Genomic DNA, 23786 nt, shown 5'->3' on the forward strand with positions numbered 1-23786 from the left:
CTGCTGCAGCCTAGGAAAAAAGCTCAGCTGATAGATGTCGCCAGGGAGTTTCTCACTGAATCCAGTAGTTCCTTTTGTGCGAGCTCATTTGCTGCTTTTCACTAGCAGGGAGGATGCTGAGAAGTTTCTTTTTCTGGCACTCTTGAGCTACTGAAGTCATAGGTTCATTAGTAACTAAGGAACAGATGCGTTTACAGGAAAAGCTTGTACAAGCTGGCAATAGACTCTTCTCTGAAAGAAAAGTTGTTTTGATCCCCTGTTTGCTTTTGCTAAAAAGTGAGGAATTTGTCCAGAGTGATCCAACTGCTGACGAAGCATCTTGTAATATATGACCTGGAAGCATAATTTATATTATGTCATCTGATGAGTCAAGCAGCCCTACTGAAGGGATGGAGAAAAATTACTTTACCTGAAAAGGGTCGCTTAGTCTTGCACAATGTCAGATGACTACATTAAACTCTACTGGGCAATGTAGTGTGGGACGAGAATGTGATAAGTACGGAAATACGGGGGATGTCAGATGTCCTCAGGTATGATATATAATTTTATGATCTTAGCTTTAACACTTAGAGGAGAGTAAACAGACTGGCAGAGATGTTGCCTATAATGGATTCACATTAGCTCATTGCACAGAAATTGAACTAAGTTATAAAATCAGGTTAAACCTTGTAGGTTTGGGGAAGTTGAGGGGGAGTATGAACAATAAAGCCTGCTCCTGTACTAATACATTTCCTGAATATCTTTTGGATTTCAAGAAGCATTTTACCTGAAGGACTGATCCTTAACAAGATTGCTTTGTCATTGTGTGAACAGTGGGTCAAAGGACTCTATTAATATGAAGTTCAGTATTAAGTATTTTTTAGCGTTGTGGTTTTTTTCCTGCAGCAGTTAGACATAACTGTTCCTACTGGTGGCTGCAGCATCAACATTTGTAGGAAGCTTGATGAATGCATAACTACTGTTGAGAAACTGGATCTTGACTGATGAGCTTAGGGATGTAGTAATAGCATCCTGCCATTTGCATGTTTCCATATTTACTGCAAATTAGAAGTGGAGAAAAGCCATGATAAGTTATGGGGAGAGATAAGGTTGTTCTGTGAACAAGCCCTGCTGTAGAGTTGTGCTGTGCTACAGCCTCTGGTTTTAAACTTCTGTTCTAGAGGTGCTGTTGTGGCAAGCTGGAGCATCTCATTAGGTAGGAAGTGCCTCCAGGAAGGTTTTTATTTGTATTTAAGCCACACACAAATAAGTTAAACTTGAAACCTGGAAATCATTCTTCCTTGGACAGGAGCAGTCTCATCCCAGTAAGTGCAGGGTGATATTGGGTCACCGAGAAGCTTTTTAGGGTGACTGTTGTGCTTTGCCCCATTTGGGCTGTGAATGAGGACAGAAGTGTCTCATTAATTCAAGCTTAAGACCATGCTATGAATTTGAACAAGCCTTTTAGGGGGCCGACTTAGCTTCCACTATGAGTTGTTGATGCATACGTGTAACTTATGGTGACATAACATGATTTGGTAAGATCCATGTTAAATAGGAATTAATGTCAAGTCAGAATAAGCACAAATCTAGTAATGTGCAATCTTCACCTCTTGGACTTAGTTGCTGTACTGATCCTGAGCAGAATAGATTTGAAGGAATGTCACATTGAACTCTTCAAAAAGGGGAGGAAAGTTTAAAAGTAGCTAGCTGGAGCTTCTGAGATAAAAAGCAGTAAATGTAATCTGAAACCTTCTGTCATAAGGTAGATATGGCATCACTACTATCTGAGGGAAGACTACCAAGGACATAACAAAGTGATGTTCAACACCAGTTTGAAAGGCTTTTGCTTTTGAATACTAAGATTAGCATTTTTGAGTTCCCAGTGTTTTTAATGTTACATATGAGCTGTTAGTGGCAAGTTGAAGTCTTGCTTACTATACTGAGATGTTAGAATTGTGAAAAAGTTGTAATGTAACTGTTCGCATTTGAAAACAGGCAACCAAAGACATAATACCAATGTTTTAGATGGTGAATGGCAGAAAAGGGAAGAAGATAATCCCAGGAGTCACCTACTGGTTCTGAAGCTGTAACAATTCTCCCTTTCACTGAGAGTGATGCTGTTCCATGGTGCATTTTGTCTGGCTGAGCCCCTGCAGGTTTTGTACTTATGCTCATGTTTTACTCCATTAGAATAGTGTTTTTATAGCATTCATCATGTTAGAGCTGTGTGGATGCTGTATTGTCACAGTAGTAGGAATAGCTTCAAAGATCATGGAATTGCTAGGTTAGAAAACATCTTTGAGATCAGAGTCCAACTGTACCTGTCCACTGTGAAATCATATCCCTAACCACTTAATCTACCCATTTTTTAAATACTCTAAGGGTGGTGACTCAATCACCTCCCTGGGCAGTCTGTGCCAGTGCCTGAAAACCCTTTCAGTGAAGAAAATTTTCCTAACGTCTAATCTGAACTTCCCCTGGTGCATTTTAAAGCCATTCCCTTTTGTCCTGTGGCCTATCACCTGGGAGAAAAGACCAACACCCACCTCCCTACAACCTCCTTTCAGGTAGCTGTAGACAGTGGTGTAGGGTTTCCCCTCAGCCTCCTTTTCTCTAGGCTAAAATAATGCTGAAAAGTGATTAAATGGCTTCCTTTTACAGTAGCCACTCTATAAAGACAAATGCCACTGTATAAAGACAAATGATGCCTGTGGAAGGAGGCCTTCCTATAGGGTATTAAGGATTTGTAAGGAATTCTGGTTTTGGACTGAATGACCTAATTTATCACTAGACATTAATTAGACATGCAGTGGAAGGTGCCCAGTCTGTGCTCTTGGCGTCTTAATTTTTCTGCACTATTTTGTGCTCCTTATGCTGCACCACTCCTCACTACCTTAATGTCCTGCATTAGGAGTCAGAAGGCAAGAATTAAACTTTCACCAGTAAGCTGTGTTTACATCCTCTTCTCCACTACCCTTCGGTGATATTTTCACTGCAGCAAAACTTCAACTGTCTTTCATGCACCCTGGTGCTGTGCAGTGCTCCTCCTACCACCATGCACCACCCCCCTGTATACCAGCATTGCCACCACAAAACTGCATCACTGCTGCCCCTGCACACCATCCACACTGTACGCCCTTCCAACTGTGGCTACCACATGCTGCCCCACCACACGCCACTGCCACCTCCCCATGCCACCCCTGCACACCATGTGTGCTACCGTGCACCCCCAGAGATACTGCCACCACATGCTGCCCCAGCATGCACCACTGCCACACACACACCAGCACTGCACAACGCCTTCTCCTACCCACCCCCCCAGCTGCCTACCTCCACCATGCATCACTGCCACACACCACCCCCACCATGACACACCATGTGCCACCACAGAGAGCCACTCCCCACCCCCACCGGCACACACCATCCCTACACACCACCACCACTGTACATCTCCTCTGCCCCCACCAGCACACAGTGCCACCACACAAATGACCACTGCATATCCCCACCATCAGCGCACACAGTTCCCACATGCCTCCTCACCATCTACGGTGGTTTACCACCATACACCATCCCTACCAGCACACCACACTACCCGATACCACCCCCACTGCCCACCATGCTCATCACCAACACCACCATCAACAACCCATCCTCCCAACACATCCAACCACCACTGCCCTACACACTAGTCTTACCAAACATGACCTCCAATGACTGCACTCTACCAGCACCTAGCACACACCAGCATCACCACCACACACCTCCACCCCTGCCAAGACATCCTACTGCATACCACTCCCACCAACACAACTCAGCCACCACGCACCACCCCATCACTGCTGCAAGCTGCTGCTCCCACCATGGTGCATCTCCCTCTTCTACTGATAACAGGCTCTGGTGGGGAATTCACCTGTGGGAATTGTGCTTGGATGGAGGAACTCCTCTGCTTGTTGGCAGAACTCAAGGACCATCAGGGAGTGTGAGAGGAAGATTAACTAATGGAACAGCATCCTGTGCTCCCTGTCTCAGACCCAACAGGCGGGTATGCCTTGTATGACAGAGGATGCCCTATCCTCTCTCTAGTCAACTGAGGAGAAGAAATTTAGGAGATGGATGGGGATGGCAGCAGGTTCCTGCCTTGTGCAGCAGGTGTGTCTCCCTTGCATCAACCTCAGCTTCCCGCAATAGATACGAAGCTCTGCAAGTAGAACCAAACCTCAATGAGCATGATGGGTCTTACAGCCTAGAAATGTTCCCTGGGTTGAGACACTCTCAGCCATCCACCAAAAATATCTGTTAAGAAAAAAAAATGGGTTGTTGTCATAGGGGACTCCGTTCTGAAGGGAACAGAACGCCCATCTGCAGACCGGACCCATTACATAAAGAAGTCTGCTGCCTACCTGGGGCCTTGTTTAAAGATGTGGAAAGAAAGCTTCCAACCCTGCTTGGGTTCACAGATTATTATCCTCTGTTGATTTTCGAAGTAGGTAGTAATGAAATTCAAATAAGAAATCTGAGGGCAATAAAAAAGGGACATTGGGATGTATGGTGAAGGGATTGGGGCACACAGATAGTGTTCTCATCTGTCGTTCCAACTACAGGGACTAATGAGGGGAGGAATAGCAAGAGCTAAGAAATAAATACCTGGTGTGAGGAGCAAAACTTTGGGTTCTTTGATCATGGGTTGGCCTGCAAAGTACTCAGCTTGTTGTGCAAGGGTGGGGTACACTTGTCCCCAAGGGGCAAATGAATAATTATCAAGAGGCTAGTAGGGCTCATTAATAGAGCTTTAAAGTAGATATGAAGGGGGAGAGAAACAAAACCAGGCTTGATTAAAAAAAAAGCCTGGGAATGGCACTCCAGTGTCAGGGAAATGATGTGGTGGTGAGGCCCTTTGGTCTGCCACCTCAGAGGAAGTGGGGGATAGCACTTCAAATGGCAGCATAGTCGTAAAGATTACTGATGGGTTAGAAAATACAATGAATAGTCACTTAGGAACTGAGACTATTCCCCTCAGGAGTGTAGTGGGATCAACAGCCCAGCTGAACTGTATCTACCAAGGCAGGAAGTGTGGACACTAAACAAGAAGAACTAAAACTAGTTGTAAGGCAAGAAGACTACAATATAATTGCCATCATGGAAACTTGGTGGGATGACTTGTGCAACTAGAGTGCTACTTGGGCTGGCTATAAACTCTTCAGGTGTGATAGGTGAGGAAGGATAGGCAATGGGGTAGCCCTGTATGTTAGAGAGTGTTTTGATACCCTAGAACTTAATGATGGTAATGAAAGGATTGAGTGCTTATGGGTGAAAATCGATAGAACACCTAACAAGGCAGATACTGTGGTGGGAGTCTGCTATAGGCCACCCAGCCAGGAAGAAGAGGCTGACAAGTTATTCTACAAGAAACTGGGAGAAGTCTCACAATTGCTAGCTCAGCTCCTTATAGGGGGCTTCACCTTGCCAGATGTCCAGAAGTCTAAACAGCAGAGAGGAAACAGTCTAGGAGGTTCCTGGAGTGTATGTAAGACAACTTCCTGACACAACTGGTGAGTGAGCTTACTTGGGAAGGTTCCCTGCTGGACCTGGAGTTAAATCCAGTTGGAGGACAGTCACAAGTAGTGCCCCTAGGGCTCAGTGCTGAGTACAGTTCTGTTCAATATCTTTATCAATAACCTGGATGGTGGGGTTTGAATGAACCCTTAGTAAGTTCACAGATGACACTAAGCTGGGAGGAAGTGTCAATCTGCTTGAGGGTAGGGAGGCTCTACAGAGGGATCTGAACAGGCTGGATTGATGGGTTGAGGTCAATGGGCCATGGTTTAACAAGACTGTGTTCAGTTCTGGGGCCCTCACCACAAGAAGGATGTTGAGGCTCTGGGGTGTGTCCAGAGAAGAGCAATGAAGCTGGTGAAGGGGCTGGAGAACAAGTCTTATGAGGAACGGCTGAGGGAACTGGAGTTACTTAGCCTAGAGAAGAGAAGGCTGAGGGAAGACATTATTACTCTCTACAACTACCTGAAAGGAGGTTGTAGAGAGGAGGGTGCTGGCCTCTTCTTCCAAGTGACAGGGGACAGGACAAGGGGGAATGGCCTCAAGCTCTGCTAGGGGAGGTTCACGCTGGACATCAGGAAAAAATTCTTCACAGAAAGGGTCACTGGGCACTGGAACAGGCTGCCCAGGGAGGTGGTTGAGTCACCATCTGTGGAGGTATTTAAAAGATGGGTGGATGAGGTGTTGAGTGGCATGGTTTAGTGATTGATAGGGATGGTTGGACTCGATAATCCTGTGGGTCTTTTCCAAATTAGTGATTCTGTGACCACATGCAGAGTCCTGCACTTGAGGCACAAAACCCCTATGCAGTGCTACATGCTTGTGGAAGGGTGGCTAGAAAGTAGCCTGGCAGTACCTGGGGGTGTTGGTTGACAGCTGGCTGAATGTGAGCCAGCAGTGTGCCCAGGTGGCCAATAGCATCTTGGCCTGTTTCAGAACCAGCATGGCCAGCAGGACCAGGGAGGTGATTCTGCTCCTGTACTCGGCACTAGGGAGGCTGCACCTCGAATACTGTATTCAGTTTTGGGTCCCTCACTACAAGAAAGACATTGAGGTCCTGGAGTGTGTCCAGAGAAGGGTGAGAAGCTGGTGCAGGGGCTAGAGAACAAGTCTTATGAGGAGTGGCTGAGGGAACTGGGGTTGTTTAGGGTAGAGAAGAGGAGGTTGAGGGGAAACCTTATCACTGTCTGTGACTATCTGAAAGGAGGTCCTAAAGAGGTGGGTGTTGGTCTCTTTGTCCAAGTAACGGGTGATAGGATGAGAAAGAATGGCCTCAAGCTGCATCAGGGGAGGTTCAGATTGGACATTAGGGAAAACTTTTTCACCGAAAGGGTTATCAAGCACTGGAACAGGCTGCCCAGGGAGGTGGTTGAGTCACCATCCCTGGAGGTATTTAAAAGACGGGTAGATGACGTGCTTAGGGATGTGATTTAGTAGTGGACAGGTATGGTTGGACTTGATGATCTCAAAGTCCTTTTCCAACCTTGTGATTCTGTGCTTCTATGATTCTTATTTTAACAACTATTCATGTTGTAGTTCTCTGTATCTTATGTTTCTTGTTCATGTGGCCCCAGATCTCTGGGAAACGGGCACTAACATGTATTAAAATCAGATTTAAGTAGAATTGCTTGGTAACAGCATGTGGTATTTAGTTCAGCCAGAGTCAACTGTTGTGTTGAGGGAACAAATTCTCTTATCTTGGGGTTTATGTTTGGTTATGTATAGATAATTGAACACTGTTAGCAAAATTAGCTCTCTCCACTAAAAGGCATATCTAATTATTTTACTCTTGTAGTTTGCTCTAAGGCTAAAATAAATTTACTCTAAGTCTGCATGTTAGAGTTGTCCTCTCATGTTACAGGAAGTCACTATATGTAGAATATTTCTGCTTTTTCTTTAGATGGTGGAATAGAAGCTTGTTTTTTTCCCGAGCTGTATTTGTAGCTGGTTAGTCTCTCATTCATGAAGACAACAGATTAAAACTTGTTTTAAAAGAAAGCACTTTAAGGCTTGCTGACTCCAAAGGAGTTAATTTTCTTAGTGCAAGCAGTTTTAGGGTATTTTCAGGATATTTTTTTTTTTTTAAAGGTAGAGTCTTTTTTCTAAATGAAACTATGTATTTCTATCTTGTAATGACTTTAAAAGCTAGATTTGGATTAACTTGATGGGGTCATTTGCATGCACAATCTATGCTTACTTTCTGGGAAGCTGCGTGACAATAGCTTCTGAAATTATTCAGAATCTTAATTTAAGAGTTCATCATGAAAATTTTCCTTATAATTAATTTATTAAAGCATTGACCTGCTGGTGAAAGGGTGGTGAAACAGACCTGTGTAACTTTCTTAACTACTCTTGTAAAATGAAGACCTCTTAAACGATGCCTAACCTGAAAGTTACTTTTTAAAGACTGCTGAGAGAAACTTAGGTTAGAAAGTTGTTCCCTTTAGACAGTCATCTTTATTCAGCCTACATGGACCTGTAGAGGGCATTTTAGTTTTAAAGTTACTGGTTATGTGATTCTCTACGCACACCTGTAGATCTAATTTAGGTGGTGTTTTCTTTCTCCTTCAGGTATGTTGAAGATAGATCACTATTGTATATGTTTGTGTGTTTCTATAGGCACATGGGATTAAAATATGGTAGGATGTATTCATTTTACACTAGGGATTTTAGCAGCATTTATTTGCATAGATAAGATGATTTAAATCGGGCGCATGAGGTTCGGAGTTTCAAAGATCCATAGGCTTGTGCTGATGTCTCTACTTAAATGCAATGGGTAAGCTTGGCCTCTGTTAGGCAGGTGGGGCAGCTGCTGGAGTTGAGTGAGAAGCCAGTGCTAAGTTGTGTGGTCTAATAACAGCTAATTTTCTTTGTGCTCGGAGTTTGCACGTACTTTTTCCCTGGCCTGCAAGTACTTGAGGTAGCTGACAGTGGAACCTGCAGCCTGTCAAGTGTTCAAGAGGGAGGTCCCTGATCTTTTGGTGGTTTCAAGAAAAATATGCTGGTTGTAGGGAAAAGCTGCTGGAAGAAAAGCTGAGCTGGAAAAGCTTTCATCTATGCTCTGGAAGAATGCTTGGGGAATAGCTACTGAACACAGTGAGTTAACTTGGTTTATTTTGTGGGATAGTAGAAATACTGCTGTTGGAAGGAAAACCTCTCCTCAAAGGGCTTGCTGCTGTCCCTGTCTCTTTATGAGATAATAAATCACATAACTGGGATATGTTCAAGACAGCAAGGCTGGCTCAATTTGGGTTTCAGTAAGGATACAGTATAGTTATTTGTGGGTTCTTTTCAGTTCCTCATGGTACAAATTAAAAGGGATTTCTTTGTTTGTGATCGGGTAAATGCATTGCAGTATCTTGTGCCCTTTGTGATAAGCAGCACTGATTTGGCTTGAGGTAGTCATTTTCACTCACCTACTCCAGCTGTACGAGTAATACAGTTTAAATCCCTGCAATGTCTGAGGCTCATGATTTCTCTTTTAGAGTCCAGATGGGTCACTCTCTGGGGTTATGCAGAAGTGGAAGGAGTATCAGCTCCAATGCCTGAAATACTTGTATGAGACACCCCCGATTGTGGCAGGTAAGCCTGCTTAGCAGGGATAGGTTGTGTCAACTTTAAAAATGCACGATAACGGTACCAAGAGAGTGATTATGAACTTGAAAATACTTCTTCAGCTTACTTTCTAGTCCATTTCTTCTTTATTCCATTTGCCCTCTGCTTGCTCTCTGTGGGACTCTTCCCTCTGCTGAGAAAGCATTTTATAGAACGACTCCATTGTAAAGATGTTAGTCTTTGGGTCCAGAATGTTTTGCAGTGACAAATGGCTGTGCCACATCAAAGCAGAATGCTAATGTAACACTCCTGAAACTTTTTAAGGGGTCAGGGTTGAGAAGAGCACGCAAATATTAGGAAGTCTGAGACCATGCTCTTCACACTGGCCTAGCATTCTGTGGGCCTTAAAGTTGGTGTAAATTATTTTGAGCACTGTAAAATGCTGAATTTTCCTTAAAAAACCCCAGTACAATAGTAAAAATAAGGATGCAAGCTTGTCTTAGCAGTTGAGCACCTGTAATATGCTGACAGCAGCTGTGACAAGCAAGCATCGTGGTGCTCAGAGGACACTGATAACTTGTCAGTGACACTCAGAACTGGACACAGTGTGGCCTGTCCTATGCTTCAGTGCTTTTGTGACGCACTGAGAAAGATAAGACGGGTCTTAAGTTGTACTTGTGAAGAACTATTTCAAAGCTGTTAATTTTCCTTCTCTTAACTGTGTTATTATGGCAGAATGAGAGCAGTAACTGATGAAAGCAATAGCAGGGCAACATTCATCTCCCTCTGCTTTGTTATCCTGTTGAGTGCTACCCTCTAAGAATGACAGTTTAATAAATCTGAAGTTGAAGTATTCTAGTGTTGATTAAGCTGTAATGCAAAGTTATGGTTGTGTGTGGATACTTCATTGGTGGATCTATATATTAGGCTAGACTTTCCAACTGCATAACTGTGTACCGTTGCTTGGAATGGTTGTCTATAGTATTTATAACAAAAAAAAGATTTTAAGTTAAACTGAGTTATATAAGGGTGTAAAAGAGGAAAGATTGAAATGGATCAGTATTGATTTACCTTTCTTGTATCTTGATTTAGTCTAGAGCCTAATCTGTTTTTCATTTTCCTGGTATGTGGGGATAAACTCTTTTGGACAAATAAATTTTATTTAACCCTACATCAAAGCTAAATTGCATAATGCTTTTATGGCTGAAATGCATGCATCCATGTTTCCTTTTATCTTCTGCTTTCAGTCTTTTCCTTCTTGAAGCATGACCCCATCCCTTCTTTCTCTCTGCAGAAGGCAAGTTCTGCAACAGAACGTTTGACAATTACGCCTGCTGGCCAGATGGACTGCCAGGCACCTATGTAAATGTCAGCTGCCCTTGGTATCTCCCCTGGGCTAATGCAGGTAACAGCCTTTTCTTATCATCATAGCTTTAAACCAACTCTCTTTTCCTTCCATGGTCTTAGCGAGCAAATTTAAGCAAATTGGCTGAAATGGCTATGAGTCCAGTCAGTTCTCTGCAACACAGTAGCAGGAATGTAGCTCAATATGATACACTCTTTATTTAGTTGGCGAGTATGAAAATGAGAGAAGAGGCTATTCTAAAGAGTTGCATTTGGTTTGGATTTGTGGTCTTATTTGTTTTTGCTGTGTGAATAGTGGTGACTATTAATGAAATAATTCTGTGGGGCAAGAGTATCAGTAATAATGGTGTGTAGTTTGAAAATGGAGATAAAAGTAGCAAAGCTAGATGATAGGCTATCCTGTAGTAGGTAAAAGACAAAGTCTGAAGTGGAAGTGCTTTATACTGCTTCCTGAAATAATTTTATTTCTCTGAATGCTGCAAGATGAAGGCGTAGTCAGGATTGCAAAGGCTTTTTCTCTTAAGGACTGAATGTCATCTTTAGATTTTACACCCTTACGTACATGTACACTTGGTGCCGCTTGAAAGCAATGTGTATTGGATCACTTTGCCTAGCATTCTGTCTTTAAAATCAATGACTTGTACAGCTTGTTCTTTGTGAAGGTCTTTGTTTTGAAGTGTAAATTAAAGAGTTTATTAACTAGTTACCTTGGTGTGGGGAATTGGCTTTGGCGCCTGTTAAGGGACAGAAGATACTGATTAATGAGTATGTGTAAATCTGCTGGATGTAAAGATGGGTTAAGTGTGGAGTACGTGTTATAAGTGTTGTTAGGAAAGGTTTTCAGGAATGAGAAGAAAAGGTGTGGGGTGGAGTGGTCAGAGGGATACTTAGATGTAGTAGATAATGTAGGACCTGGGCATGATCCAAATAGTATGGAGGAAGGGGTGGGGCTTTTACTGGTTTTGCATGGGATGGAGGTAACTTTCTTCATAGCAGCATGTATGGTGCTGTTCTTTGTATTTATAGCCAGAAACATTAATAATGCACCAGTGGTTTGGCTGTTGCTGAAAAGTGCTTGCATGGCATCAAAGCTTTGTCTCCATGTCCTACCCAAGGCCTGTAGGTTGGTGGTCTGCAGGAGGCTGGGGGAAGATATAACTGAGACAGCTGACTGGTGTACTTAGTGGTCAGGGTCACTTGTGATATGTGGGGAGAGATCATCTACTTCACTCTTTCTGTGCCTGTGCTCTGGAATCCTATTGCCACTTGGTTACATCTTCTACTTTGCCTGCTTTCTAAAGTGACCTACGTGCTCTGGCAGTTTTATTCCTGTGTTGTTTGTGCTGAACTTCGATGTTGGGCTGTCTTCCCCAACTCCTGCCCAGATGTACTGCTCTGTATTCTACTTGGTGAATGTTATGCTATAGTGTCCATATTACTACTCTGCTGCACGTTTTTTGTATTATCTCCAGTATCTTTGTAGCAACTACTAATTTGATAACCTCTCACATTAAACTTTGCTAATCTTCTTCAGACTGTTAATAAAGATATTATGTTTTCTGAATGGGTAACCAAGCTTTTAGAAAATGTATGAAATTCATACTTATCTTACAATTAATCGACATAAAATTGTTGGATGCTGCAGATTTTTTTTTCCCAATAATGAGATTCTTTCTGTGAATCTAAAACTCTTCACAGGATTAAACTTCTCTCCTCTGAACCTGTTTACTTACAGTTTTTAAGACCCTGGATACAGTTATTTGACATCCAGCTGCTCTTGAAACATCCACTGCTGGAGAGCGCCAAGGTTTAACACAATACTGCAGATTAATAAATTATTGGAATGCGCAATGTCTTTCATACTTTTGGAATTAATTTCTTTTAAAAAATAATTATCCTGAATCAGTGTTTCTTTTGAGAACACCAGCATTTTGTTAACCCCTTGCTAGAAAGGATTGCAAAAGTACTTCAGAAAGTCATTAAACCTCTGGACGTGCTCTTTTTTGCATATACCTCAATCTCTGTTTTATCAGGAGTAATGAGGATGGAACAAGGAAGTCTTTCATCGTCTAATATAAAACCAAGACATTTGTACTGGTGCCAAGTACACAATAGAGGAGCCTGAATTACTATGACCTGATATTATTTTGTGATGTTTTGTGGAGTTGTGTTCAAAATGAATGCTAATGGGCTGCCATGGTGAAGAGGTAACGTCTTTATAATGGAAGGGCTAGAGCTAAAGGAAATTGGACATCCTGTGATTTACAGTAATAACTGAAGCATGCTTACTTGTCCTTGCTTAGCCCCCCTACTTGCAACTTGAAATAGATTGTAGCACTGCAAGGCTTCCATCTCTTCACCTGATGAAAATGGAGAAAATGGAAAGATGAGACCTTATTTGGGAAGTACCTTCAAAACCTGTTCAGTGAAGGGCCATTATTAAGTATGAAGTGCTTCAGCTAAGTTTACTACTTTGACTAGGACCCAGGTTTCCATGTGTGTAAAAAGTTTTCTGGGGGACTTCATACCATACCCCTAGAAGTCCCCTGGGGAATAAATTGAAACACTTGAAACTGAGTACTGCTGTATGATGCGGTACTGAAATGGAGCAAGCATTGACTGCAAGTCTCCTTATAACCTGGTCATTTCCCTAAAAAGTGTAGAAGAGTTGAAAGCAGGGGATGGGTGAGCCAGGAGGCATATAGAAACACCAATCATTCAAGGATAGGGTTAGGACAGCCAAAGCCTACCTAGAATCTGACAAATGATGTTAAAACAAAAGGGTTTCTAAACATACAAGAGAAAATTTGGAACCTCTGCTGAGTGGGGCAGGAAGGTCTTGTGACAAACCAAAGGGGAAATGACTGAGAAGGTACACACTGCTGCCTTTGCCATGGCTTTGCTGATAAAACTTGTCTTCTGCAATCCCAGACTGTTGATATCAGTGGTGAAGTCTGGAACAAGGAATACTTACTCTTGATGGAGGAGGATCAGATTATGGAAAGCTGGAGCAGGGTTTATACAAGTCCATGGGACTTGATGGGGTGTACTAACAAGCGCTGAGTGAGCTGATTGATCCCATTGTGAGGTTACTCTTGATTATTTTTGACAGGTCATGGCAGTTGAGGGAGATTCCTGAGAACTGAAAGAAAGCAATTGTCAACACTAGCTTCAAGAAGCACAAGGAGTAGAATTTGGGGAACTATACTTGATCAACCTCACATAAGTCCCTAGGAAAGTGATGGAGCAAATAATCCTTGAAAATGATTCCAAACACCTAAAGGACAAAAAGGTTATTAGGAGTAGTCAGCGTGGATTTATGAAGGTGAAATCATGCTTGACAAAGTTGATAGCCTTTGGTGATGAGATGGCTAGCTTGGTAGATAAGAGGGACAGTAGTGGATGTTTATCTTGACTGTAGGAAGGCTTTTGACACTGTCTCCTGTAACATCCTAACTGACAAACTGATAAAGCGTAGATTAGACAAATGAACGTGAGATTAACTGAAAACTGGTTGAGCTGCTGGGCATATAGGATTGTGGTCAGCGGAGCAAAGTCCAGCTGGAAGTCAGTCCCTAGTGGTGCACTGCAGGGGTTGGTAGTAGGGCCAATACTGTTTAACATCTTTATTAATGATCTGGATGATGGGAGTGATTGCACCTTCAGCAGGTTTGTGGACCATACAAAACTGGGAGGAGTGGCTGATACACCACATGGTTGTGCTGCTGTTTAGAAGGACCTTTAGAGGCTGAAAAAATTGGCCAATAGGAATCCTGTGAAGTTCTGCAAGCAGAAATGCTAAGTTGTGACCCTGGAAAGGAGTAACTGCATGCGCCAGTAGTCTCTGGCTGGAAGGCAGCTTTGCAGAGGAGATCCTAGAGGTCCTGGTGGGCAACAAGATCAGGAACAGCAATGTGGACTTGTGACGAAGAATAACAACAGCTTCCTGCGCTGTACTAGGAAGAGTATTACTGAAACCTCGAGGGGATGATTCTTCCCCTCTACTCTGAGTTGAGACACATCTGGAGTGCTTTGTCTGGTTCTGGGCTCCCCGGTATGAGAAACATGTAGACACGCTGCAGCAAATCCATCAAATGACTGTGAAGGTTGTTAAAGGATAGGAGCGTCTCTCAGGAGTTGTAAGGCTGAGAGTACTGGGATATTCTTCAGTCTGGAGAAACGAAGGCTTGGCAGGGAAGCAGAGGGCATCTTATTGCTACGTATGGTCTATCACACTGTGGATCCACGAGCTATCAACTCACGCGTGGGCCTGATGAGGGTGGGGGGTCAAAGGACAGGAGGAGGGAGTTTTGTGTATCTGTGCAGTGATCTGAAGGCTGACAAAGTCACTCTCAGGGAGGAAATCAGAAGCAAAATTTCTTCTGGCTCTGACTGGAATAGACAGACCAAAATACCTGGGTGCACAGCTGAGATGGGGTGTGCAACTTCCCAAAGTTGCAGGAAATGGTTCAATCTGTTCAGATCAGTCTGATCCATGAACACAGCCAAGGTCACTCGGATCTGATATGACATGCACACTGATATCAGATCAGGAAAACAGTAAGGTAAATGGGAGACAGTAAGAAAGAAAGAGAGAGAAGGGGAAAAGAAAGAAATCACCACATCAATAGACAGCAGCAGTTCTTTTGGAACACAGGATCCTGGATGTCTTTTCCAACCTAGTGATTCTGTGGTCCCTGCAGCAGCTTCATCCAGGCTGGTCCCATCTGAGTGGTGGGCTGCACCACCTCCACTATTCATTGCCAGTGCCACAAAACAAGGGCACTTATGGATAGCCTTCAGACAAAATGCTAAAGGCAAAGAAACAATTTTTACAATGGTTACAAACTGAAATACGGGATGTATTTTACTGTGAAGTTGGCAAAAGGCCTGAAGCAGGTGATCCAGAGAGGTTTTGTAATCTCTGTCCTTGAAGATGGTCAAAGCTTGACTGGACATGGACCTAAGCAACTTCTCTTAATTCACCCTGCTGTGAGCAAGGTGTTGCAACAGGAAATCTACAGAGTTCCCTTCTAATCTTGGCAGGTTTGCAATTGTCTGTTTCAGTTAATTTTTTTTTTATGTTAAGTCTTAGTAACAAGTTACTGTCAGGTGTTGAAAACTTTCATTGGTGTCAGCTGGAATAGGAGATGGGAAAAAGAATTTGCATGGGAAGTGTTTGTAATGCTGGAGCATTCCTTGATCAACTGTAGTTTTTGCCAACTGTACACTTAAAGAGCTTTTGTTCTTGTTTGTGTCCCGCTGTTTTTGTCCTAGAGGCTGTCACTCTTGAGCTAGTCCTTCTGCATGTCTCAGCAGCAGATGTAGCTCAGCAGGTTGTCTAGCGGAATGGCAAGAGAACTTTTTACCTGCTCAGCAGGTATGTTATTAGTCCAAGCACGCATGATGTCTCTACTTGTTACCATGGAGGTGTTCCTTGAGGTATAACTCTTCTTGCTTCCTTAATGTGGCAGCTTTGGAATTGCTGCTTGCATTGGGGTGTGGGTTCAGCAGTAATGCTTTGTTCAGGTCTTTGGATTGCTCATTTATCTTAAGGAACAAGAGACATCTGCAAGGAGATGAGAATCTCAAGTTCATTAGAAAGCTTGAGACTAAAATGGGTCTTAGTGCTTTGCCTTTTCAGACTTGTATGCATATGCAGACTCAAGACCAGTCTCTTACAAAGCAAATCCATGGAGCCACAAGAATGGACCCACGAGTCTTTTGTACTAAGCAATGTGTGCAGTTGCAAGGATTTGTCTCTCAGCATCACTCACCTTGCGATGGTGACATCCATCTTCTGTCCTTTTTGAAAGTGCTGCTTGCTAGGATAGCCTATAAAGTACAACAGAGATAGTAAAAGCCAATGTCCTGCTGGTGTGTCAGATGTGTTTAATACCGAAGCTGAGATTTTCTTGTTGTGTTACCTAGCACACGTGTAAGCATCCCTGCCATGCTCTATATTGGTGTGCTGTCTGCAAGGATGGACTCTCTGAAGGCTGGGAATGTGTCTCTGATAATTGGTTAGAGGAAAGATCACAATATTAGACCAAGATTTTATGCTTGAAACCAAGTATCATGGTACTGCTAAAGATTTGCTTTGTGACTGACAAGTAAATTCAGTTCTAATTTTTAGTGGAATTTTTATTTTATATCTCACACTGAAGTACCGGGGCATTGACTTATCAGTGCCCCTTAGGGATGTGGCCTAGTGGTTGGTTTATTACATATATCTTCAGTGACACTTCACTGCTGCCTTTTTTACATCTAATTGCTGAATAAGTGCAGCATTTGTGTATCTATGCAGCAAAACATACAAGGAATTTCACCCCATTGAAATGGGGGGGGGGGATGGTATCCTCATTCCTTTGAGTCTTCCCTTCTACCCCGCAGCAGATCAGGTTCCTGATTGGTGTGATGGCAGCTGTTTTATCCTTTATCTATTTCAATTATAGCAATTTTTATAGTATTAACCTAACTCAGATTGTGAACTAAGATATACTGAGTACCCAGATACCTATAATAGCACTGAAAGACAAAGAAGCTGAGGTTTAGAGTAGCCTTTGCTTCACTGCAGGTTCAACTGGTGTCACTGGAATGAGAAACAGGTGGCTAATGTGTCTTACAGCGCAGTGCGGGGGGTTGGTATCATAGCAAATGAGGACTCTAATCATTTCTGGGCTATAATTATGTCATAGGAGTTCATAAGTTATCTGTGTTTCTCTAGTGTCTTATAAAATGGACAGTGAGGTGGATTGGGAACTGGCTGGATGGCAGAGCTCAGGGGGTTGTGATCGCCAGTGTAGACTCTAGTTGGAAACCTGTAGCTAGCAGTGTTCCTCAGGGGTCAGTACTGGGCCCAGTGTTGTTCAACATAGAATCACCAGGTTGGAAGAGACCCACTGGATCATCGAGTCCAACCATTCCCACCAATCTCTAAGCCATGCCCCTCAGCACCTCATCCACCCGCACCTTAAACACCTCCAGGGAAGGTGAGTCAACCACCTCCCTGGGCAGATCATTCCATTGCCTAATGACCCTTTCAGTGAAGAATTTTTTCCTTATGTCGAGCCTGAACCTCCCCTGATGGAGCTTGAGGCCATTCCCTCTTGTCCTGTCCCCTGTCACTAGGGAGAAGAGGCTAGCTCCCTCCTCTCCACAACCTCCCTTCAGGTAGTTCATATTCATCAATCACCTGGATGAGGGGGCAGGGTGCACCCTCAGCAAGTTTGCCGATGACACAAAACTGAGAAGTGGCTGATACAGCAGCATATTGTGCTGCCATTCAGTGAGATCTGGGCAGAAAGGAACCTAACCAAGTTCAGTAAAGGCAAGCGCTAAGTCCTACACCTAGGTAGTAGGAATAACTTCCTGCACCAGTAGGGGTTAGGGGCTGATCTGCTGGAAAGAAGCTTTGCAGAGAAGGACTTGGGAGTCCTCATAGACAACGGATTAACCATGAGCCAGCAATGTGCCCTTGCGGCCAAGAAGGCCAGTGGTATCCTGGGGTGCATTAAGAAGAGTGTGACCAGGAAGACGTGGGAGGTTCTTTTCCCCCTCTACTCTGCCTACTCGTGCAGGCCCCATCTCAAGTCTTGTGTCCAGTTCTGGGCTCTCCAGTTCAAGAAAGACAAGGATCTACAGGAGAGAGTTGAGATGAAGACCGTGAAGATGATGAGGGGACTGGAGTGTCTCTTATGAGGAAAGACTGAGAGACCTGAGTCTGTTTAGCCTGGAGAAGAGAAGACTAAGAAGAGATCTTATTAATGTTTGTAAATATCTAAACGGCAGGTGTCAAGAGGATGGGGCCAAATTCTTTTCAATGGTGCCTATCAACAGGACAGGGGGCATCAGGCACAAACTGTAGCACAGGAAGTTCCACTTGAAGATGAAGGAAAAATTCTTTACTTTGAGGCTGACAGAGCATTGGATCAGGCTGCCCAGGGAGGCTGTGGAGTCATCTTCTCTGGAGATACTCAAAACCTGCCTGGACACATTCCTCTGCAGCTTGCTTTAGCAGGGGGATTGGACTGGTTAATCTCCAGAGGTCTGTTCCAACTCCCACCATTCTGTGATTCTTCAAAAACAGCTGTGTGCATGTGGTGAGGAAGCCCTTTGGGACAAAGCAAATCAGTGGCAGTGGAGCAAGCAGAAAGGGAAGTAGAATCTAAGTTTGGTGAAAGTATTCTGTTTATTTCATCTGTGTTATCCTGAACTTTCTCTTTTAGAAGATTTCTTGTCATTCAAAGTGGTGTTTTGAAATGTTTTGAAAATATGAAGTGAAAATGTCTCAATTTTCAAAACAAATGCGTGCTTGATTTCTGCCATGCCTTGCTTCCTCACATTCACCCTGCCCCATCTTCCCAGAAAACCCCAAAACTGATAAACAAACTAAAGCTTTTGGTAAAATTTTATTTGTACTTCTAATAGCTTGCTTATGCATCTTTGAAACAGCATGCTATGGCAATTTTAAACCTATATGGGCTATTTCACTCCAGGTGTATGTTTTGCTTCTATTTGTTCTTATGCAGCTCCCGCTGTTGGGCAGGTCTTTGTGTGGAGGTGCTGAAGTAGTAGAAGGGAGGGTATTGCTAGAAGGATTTGTTCTGTGAAGCTGCCAGCACAGATTTTGGACTACAGCCAAAGCTTGTCGGAAGGCAAATTTTGTATACTACTGGCTGCATTAGTTGAAGCTTTTGTTCCCATATGTCTCATGTCTTGGGCCAAACCTTGCCTTTTGTGAAAATGTAGAAAGCCTATTCAGTTTCTTGTAGCGCTGGAGTTAACACCAGTTAAACTTTGTGTATTTTGCTGTCCTCATTGTAGTCAGATTGCCGTGAGTTATACTTGGGCAGTGGCTGTCTCGAAGTCCAATCAATGTAGAAACCTCCAAGGGGAGCAGTAGTGTTTTCAGGGACAGCAGGTATCTCACCTCACTTTCACTGGCTCTGTAGTTTTTCTTTTTACCTTCTTATAATTGAAAGCCAGATGCCAGTAACACCATGTAGATTTGGAGACCGTAGAGCTGCACAATTCATTTTGCAATTATGCCTTCTCTGGGGTTCTGATACTTTATTGTTTAATAGCACTAAATCCTTTTTAATTAAAAAACCTTCCAGGGGTGCTAGTTACAGACAAGAGTTATGTCAACAGTAGTCGCATCAGTTGCTACTATATGCACTGGGCTGCACAAAGGCTGGCTGCAAACTTGCGTTAACGCAGATGTGGCTGTTATTCAGATCTCCACTCCAAATCTTCTGAAGCGTTTGAATGCTTTTGTTTCAGCTTACTGCCTGTCTCTGGTTTTGAGGTGTTTGATGACTAAATTGGCTTCACTGGTGTCGTGTATGTTGATGTCTTGTTGTGGCACTGTAGTAAGTTTTAAAGCAACTTCTTGGTTTTCCTGTTTGCTGTGACTGAGTTAGTCTGAGCTAACTGGGGTCAGTTTCTTTGGAGAGAAACTAAACCAGAAGCTGTGCCCCAGGTTTGCATTGGATTCCACTAAGTCTTGGTTGAAGACTTAAGACCTAATGATTCATCTGTACTAGCATGAAGTCTTCCAATATGACCATACATGGACCATTATAGGACTCCTGAACTATCAAGCTCTCATTAATTCCTGAACGTTTATTGTGTTGAGTAGAAGGCCAGATAGTTTGTGCGCCTTTCACTACTGTTGGCCATGAGGCCTTACTGCTTTCTAATTCCCCAAGCTCTCAAGATTGACCTTTCTTCTAGTTTGAAATACATTCATTTGTTTAGCTAACTTTCATTGTCATTCACCTTTGCTTGAATCACTTGTCTTCTATAATTAACTTTATCTTCTATATTATTCTCTTCACTACATTGTGTTGCAATCGTAACACCTGCTCCTTTGTTCTCCCAGAAGACCAGGTAAAGTACAGCCTTGGGACCCCTGGAAACAACATAGCTTTTCAGCCTGTGATGTAAAATCTCTTGTGACAGAATAACTCAATGTTAATATCGGATGATCTCTGATAGTAACCTAGTGGCTGCTTCTAGCTAATAGATATGTAGCCAGTCTGAATAAATCTAGTAAGTTGAAGGGCATCATGAAGATCTGGGTCAACAGCTGCACTTCACACAATAGTTTTGTCCAGGCACAAACTGCACAGACTGAGCTTCGTATTGGGAGTGTGGTAATGCAGAGGAGGCCAGAAATCAGGTTGCTACTCCAGAGTACCTTTAGGTGCAAGGACATATCCAGATCATCTCTTTCCTATTTCTCTCTGCTGTAAATCCTAAGTGACATTTGAACCCTTTTTCCAGCACTCCCTGTTCCTTCTCTGGTGTCAGAAATGCTTTTCCTGATGTGCCTTTATGTAGATGTGGGCTCTGTGTGAGGCTTTGAGTGGAAATGGGGCATTCCCTTAGAACTGCTGACTGCCAGAGGTTATGAATCTGACCCAAGAGGATTTTATGCTTTGTAAAAGCAAATTCCCTTGGGCTATGGCATAGAGGCAAACCTTCTTGTGGTGCAGCAGAAATGATGGAAATTGTCAGCGCTGTTCCCCATCCTGTATTACTGTCTAACTGAGTCCTGGCTGCTGTTTAAGTCGGGAACCCAGCAAGCCCTAGTTCTTCTCTCCTGTATGGTGTCTTTCCTTCCTAAAAGCTGTGATCGTATAGACTTATATGGCTGTAGTGGCATCATGCATGGCTATACTGCAAACTGCATTCTCTGCTAGACAAGCAGCAGAAACCTAAGTGTTGAAAAGGATTTTGTTTGGGATCAGAGAGAATCATCTGTGGTGGTTGTGCCCACCAAGGAGGAGGACTGAAAAAGGAAAGAATATTGTCATATTTGTCAAGGTGTTGCCACAAGTGCTTTGGGTCTGTAACGACATGTGGTGGCCCAGATGAGAGGGGTTTACAAGTAGACTTAAGCTTTGGCAGTGATTATGGGTTGTTACCTGGTGGTGGAGGTTTCTGATAGTGTAATGCCCTCCTCACAGCAGAGAGCTCCCAGGCTTGACAGGTGGCAGTGTGGTGAGGTGAGGAGCAAGTTGGTGGTAAGCACTGGTTTGGGATTGAGGGAGTGCTCTATCTGACTCCATCTATCTGTACCTGTAAGTCTTGCTTTCCTACAAGTGATATAGTGCTTTTCTCATCTGTGTCCACACACACATGATCTAACAAGGTTATGAAGAGCTCATGCCCATCCATCTGCACTCTTGTGGCATCTGCAGTTCTGCAGGTTTAAATGCACTGTTCTGGTCCTCTTTCTTTTCCCCAAGGTTGCCTGTGTTTGGGTGCTGTTCAAACTCAGAGGAGAGGGGAGACTGGAGACTGAGTGCCTTGGTGCTGCAAGCACAAAGCAGAAACGGAAGATGCTTTTTTTTTGTTTGTAAGACCTCCTTTGGGTAATGGTGCTGGGGTGGTAAAATGTTGTTGTCACTTGTATGAGGCAAACCAAAGGAGGTAATACGTGCTGCTTTCTAGAGGGGTCTGTGTTAAGTCCTACAGCTGAGGAAGCAGAAGTTTGTGTGAATTTTCCTTCACACGGTTTAGAAGTACATGCATGGCTGAAACACTTGATTTTGGGAACCAGATTAAACCTTGTCTGTTTTAATCTCTCACACTTTTTGTTTAATAATCCAGTTTTGTAATTCGAGATCTTCATAATACCAAGAAAGCAGATGGCTACTTGAGCATATAGCTGAACTACCTGTTTGTCTTTCAACATGCAATAAAATAAATTTCACTTCAAATATTCGATAGAGTGAAGATGATTAGACATTTATTACATTTCTTTTCTTCTTTACTCTAATAAAACCAAGGTTCCAGAAAGTGCTCCATAATGCTGGAAAGAGTTGTGACTTTTTTTAGTAAATAAACATGTTTCTTTGCAGTTGCTAACCCATAAGCAATTAAAAAAATTATATTTCCTTGCACTAAAACTATAGCTAATTAACAATATCCAGTTTACTCGAAAGAAAAATAGTCTTTCAAGGTCACCTCTGCCTCTGTTTGGTAGTCTCCCTGTGGCAGTACACCAGAGAACTCTAGAACGTGCTGCTCATCTCAAGGGTAGACATAGGGACTGTTGGAAGAAATAATTTTAAGAATCCATTGACAGATAGATATTATCATCATCCATCTACTGCGGGCCATGTGGCAATGTCATTCTCCATTTTATCAATTTTGTTGATTTAAACAAATGAAATGTTTTTAAATAAATTGCTGGTTAACTGCAGATTGACATACATGCAACAGAGCAGCGGCTTATAAACTTTCAGCTAGGGAGAAGTGTACGACTTCCTTTAGGGACAGTGAAAAGCTATATGCTCAGATTCCTCTTCTGCTGCCACCAAAAGATGGGCATTGCTTATACAATGTGGGGTTGAAACAGAAGGAGGCTTTGCTTGTGACCAGATGTTGAGGTGCAAAAATAGGTGATAAATGGGAGCAGCAGTATGTTGTTTGTATGACAAGTACAGTTCTGGTCACCTAAGGACCTCTAGGAAGAATTTACCTTTCTGCTTTCCTGGACATATCCTACAGCAAGGCTGTCAAGTTTTTATGCTAGCAGCTTGCTGTGACTGTGTCTGCGGGAATTAGAGTAGTTGGCAGAACTGCATTTTTTCCAGTAGTCTTTCAGTTATAACTGTACAGTGGTTTTGTTTGGATGAAGTAATTCCTTGAGATGTAGTGTCAAGGATATCAAGGCACACCTCTGCAGAGACATAGCTAAGCCTCATCTGTAACTGCTTGAGGAATTGCCCCAGATGATCTGACTGTGAATAGGTCATTTAAGTGAGAAATAAACAGTGTCACGCCCAGCTGCAATGAAAATACTGGACTATTTCTGTGCCTTGCCCACGCTAGTCTAGTAGGTAGCTTAGCTTCCAGCAGTCATGTTCGAGCTCACCAATTACCTGAAATTTTGTCTTGTGTAACTGAAGTATCTATTATCTGCCCACTTTTATTTGCTTGCCGTACCCGTATATACTCTGTTAAATGGAGGGACTTCAAGCCTTTCTTCATGTTACTTGTACTTAAGAACTTGCAGTTTTTAATTGCAGAGGAGAAAGAGTAAATTGAGCTAATTAAGGGCCTGAATTAACATAGTGCTTGTGTGGGTTACATAATTAAATGCCCTGCTGAAAACAGCTTATTATCTTTCTGGCTTACTTAAATGTTGCTAATTAGTAAAGTATTGATTTTTTTTTTTTTCCCCTCAAGTCCCAAAGATGGGATAAAACATGAATACCTGATCTTATAGCAGCATATGTGGAGAGCAACTTTCTAGAAGAGCCATACGACCTACAACCTGCTTCCTCCCTTTTTCAGAAATCCCTGGCACT

At 43.0% G+C, this 23786-nt stretch overlaps 1 protein-coding gene across 1 annotated transcript in view; it reads left to right on the top strand.

Annotated features, from left to right (window-relative positions):
- Window positions 1-9050: 9050 nt before the first annotated feature.
- GLP1R (glucagon like peptide 1 receptor) overlaps window positions 9051-23786 on the top strand; it is a 58463-nt gene continuing 43727 nt past the window's right edge. The window contains exons 1-2 of the mRNA XM_069852568.1: window positions 9051-9120; window positions 10388-10498. Of these exons, the coding sequence (XP_069708669.1) occupies window positions 9051-9120; window positions 10388-10498 (181 nt within the window). The remainder of the gene's footprint in view (window positions 9121-10387; window positions 10499-23786) is intronic.

The sequence above is a fragment of the Phaenicophaeus curvirostris genome, chromosome 2 (genome assembly GCF_032191515.1).
Source record: "Phaenicophaeus curvirostris isolate KB17595 chromosome 2, BPBGC_Pcur_1.0, whole genome shotgun sequence".
Classification (NCBI taxonomy): domain Eukaryota; kingdom Metazoa; phylum Chordata; class Aves; order Cuculiformes; family Cuculidae; genus Phaenicophaeus; species Phaenicophaeus curvirostris.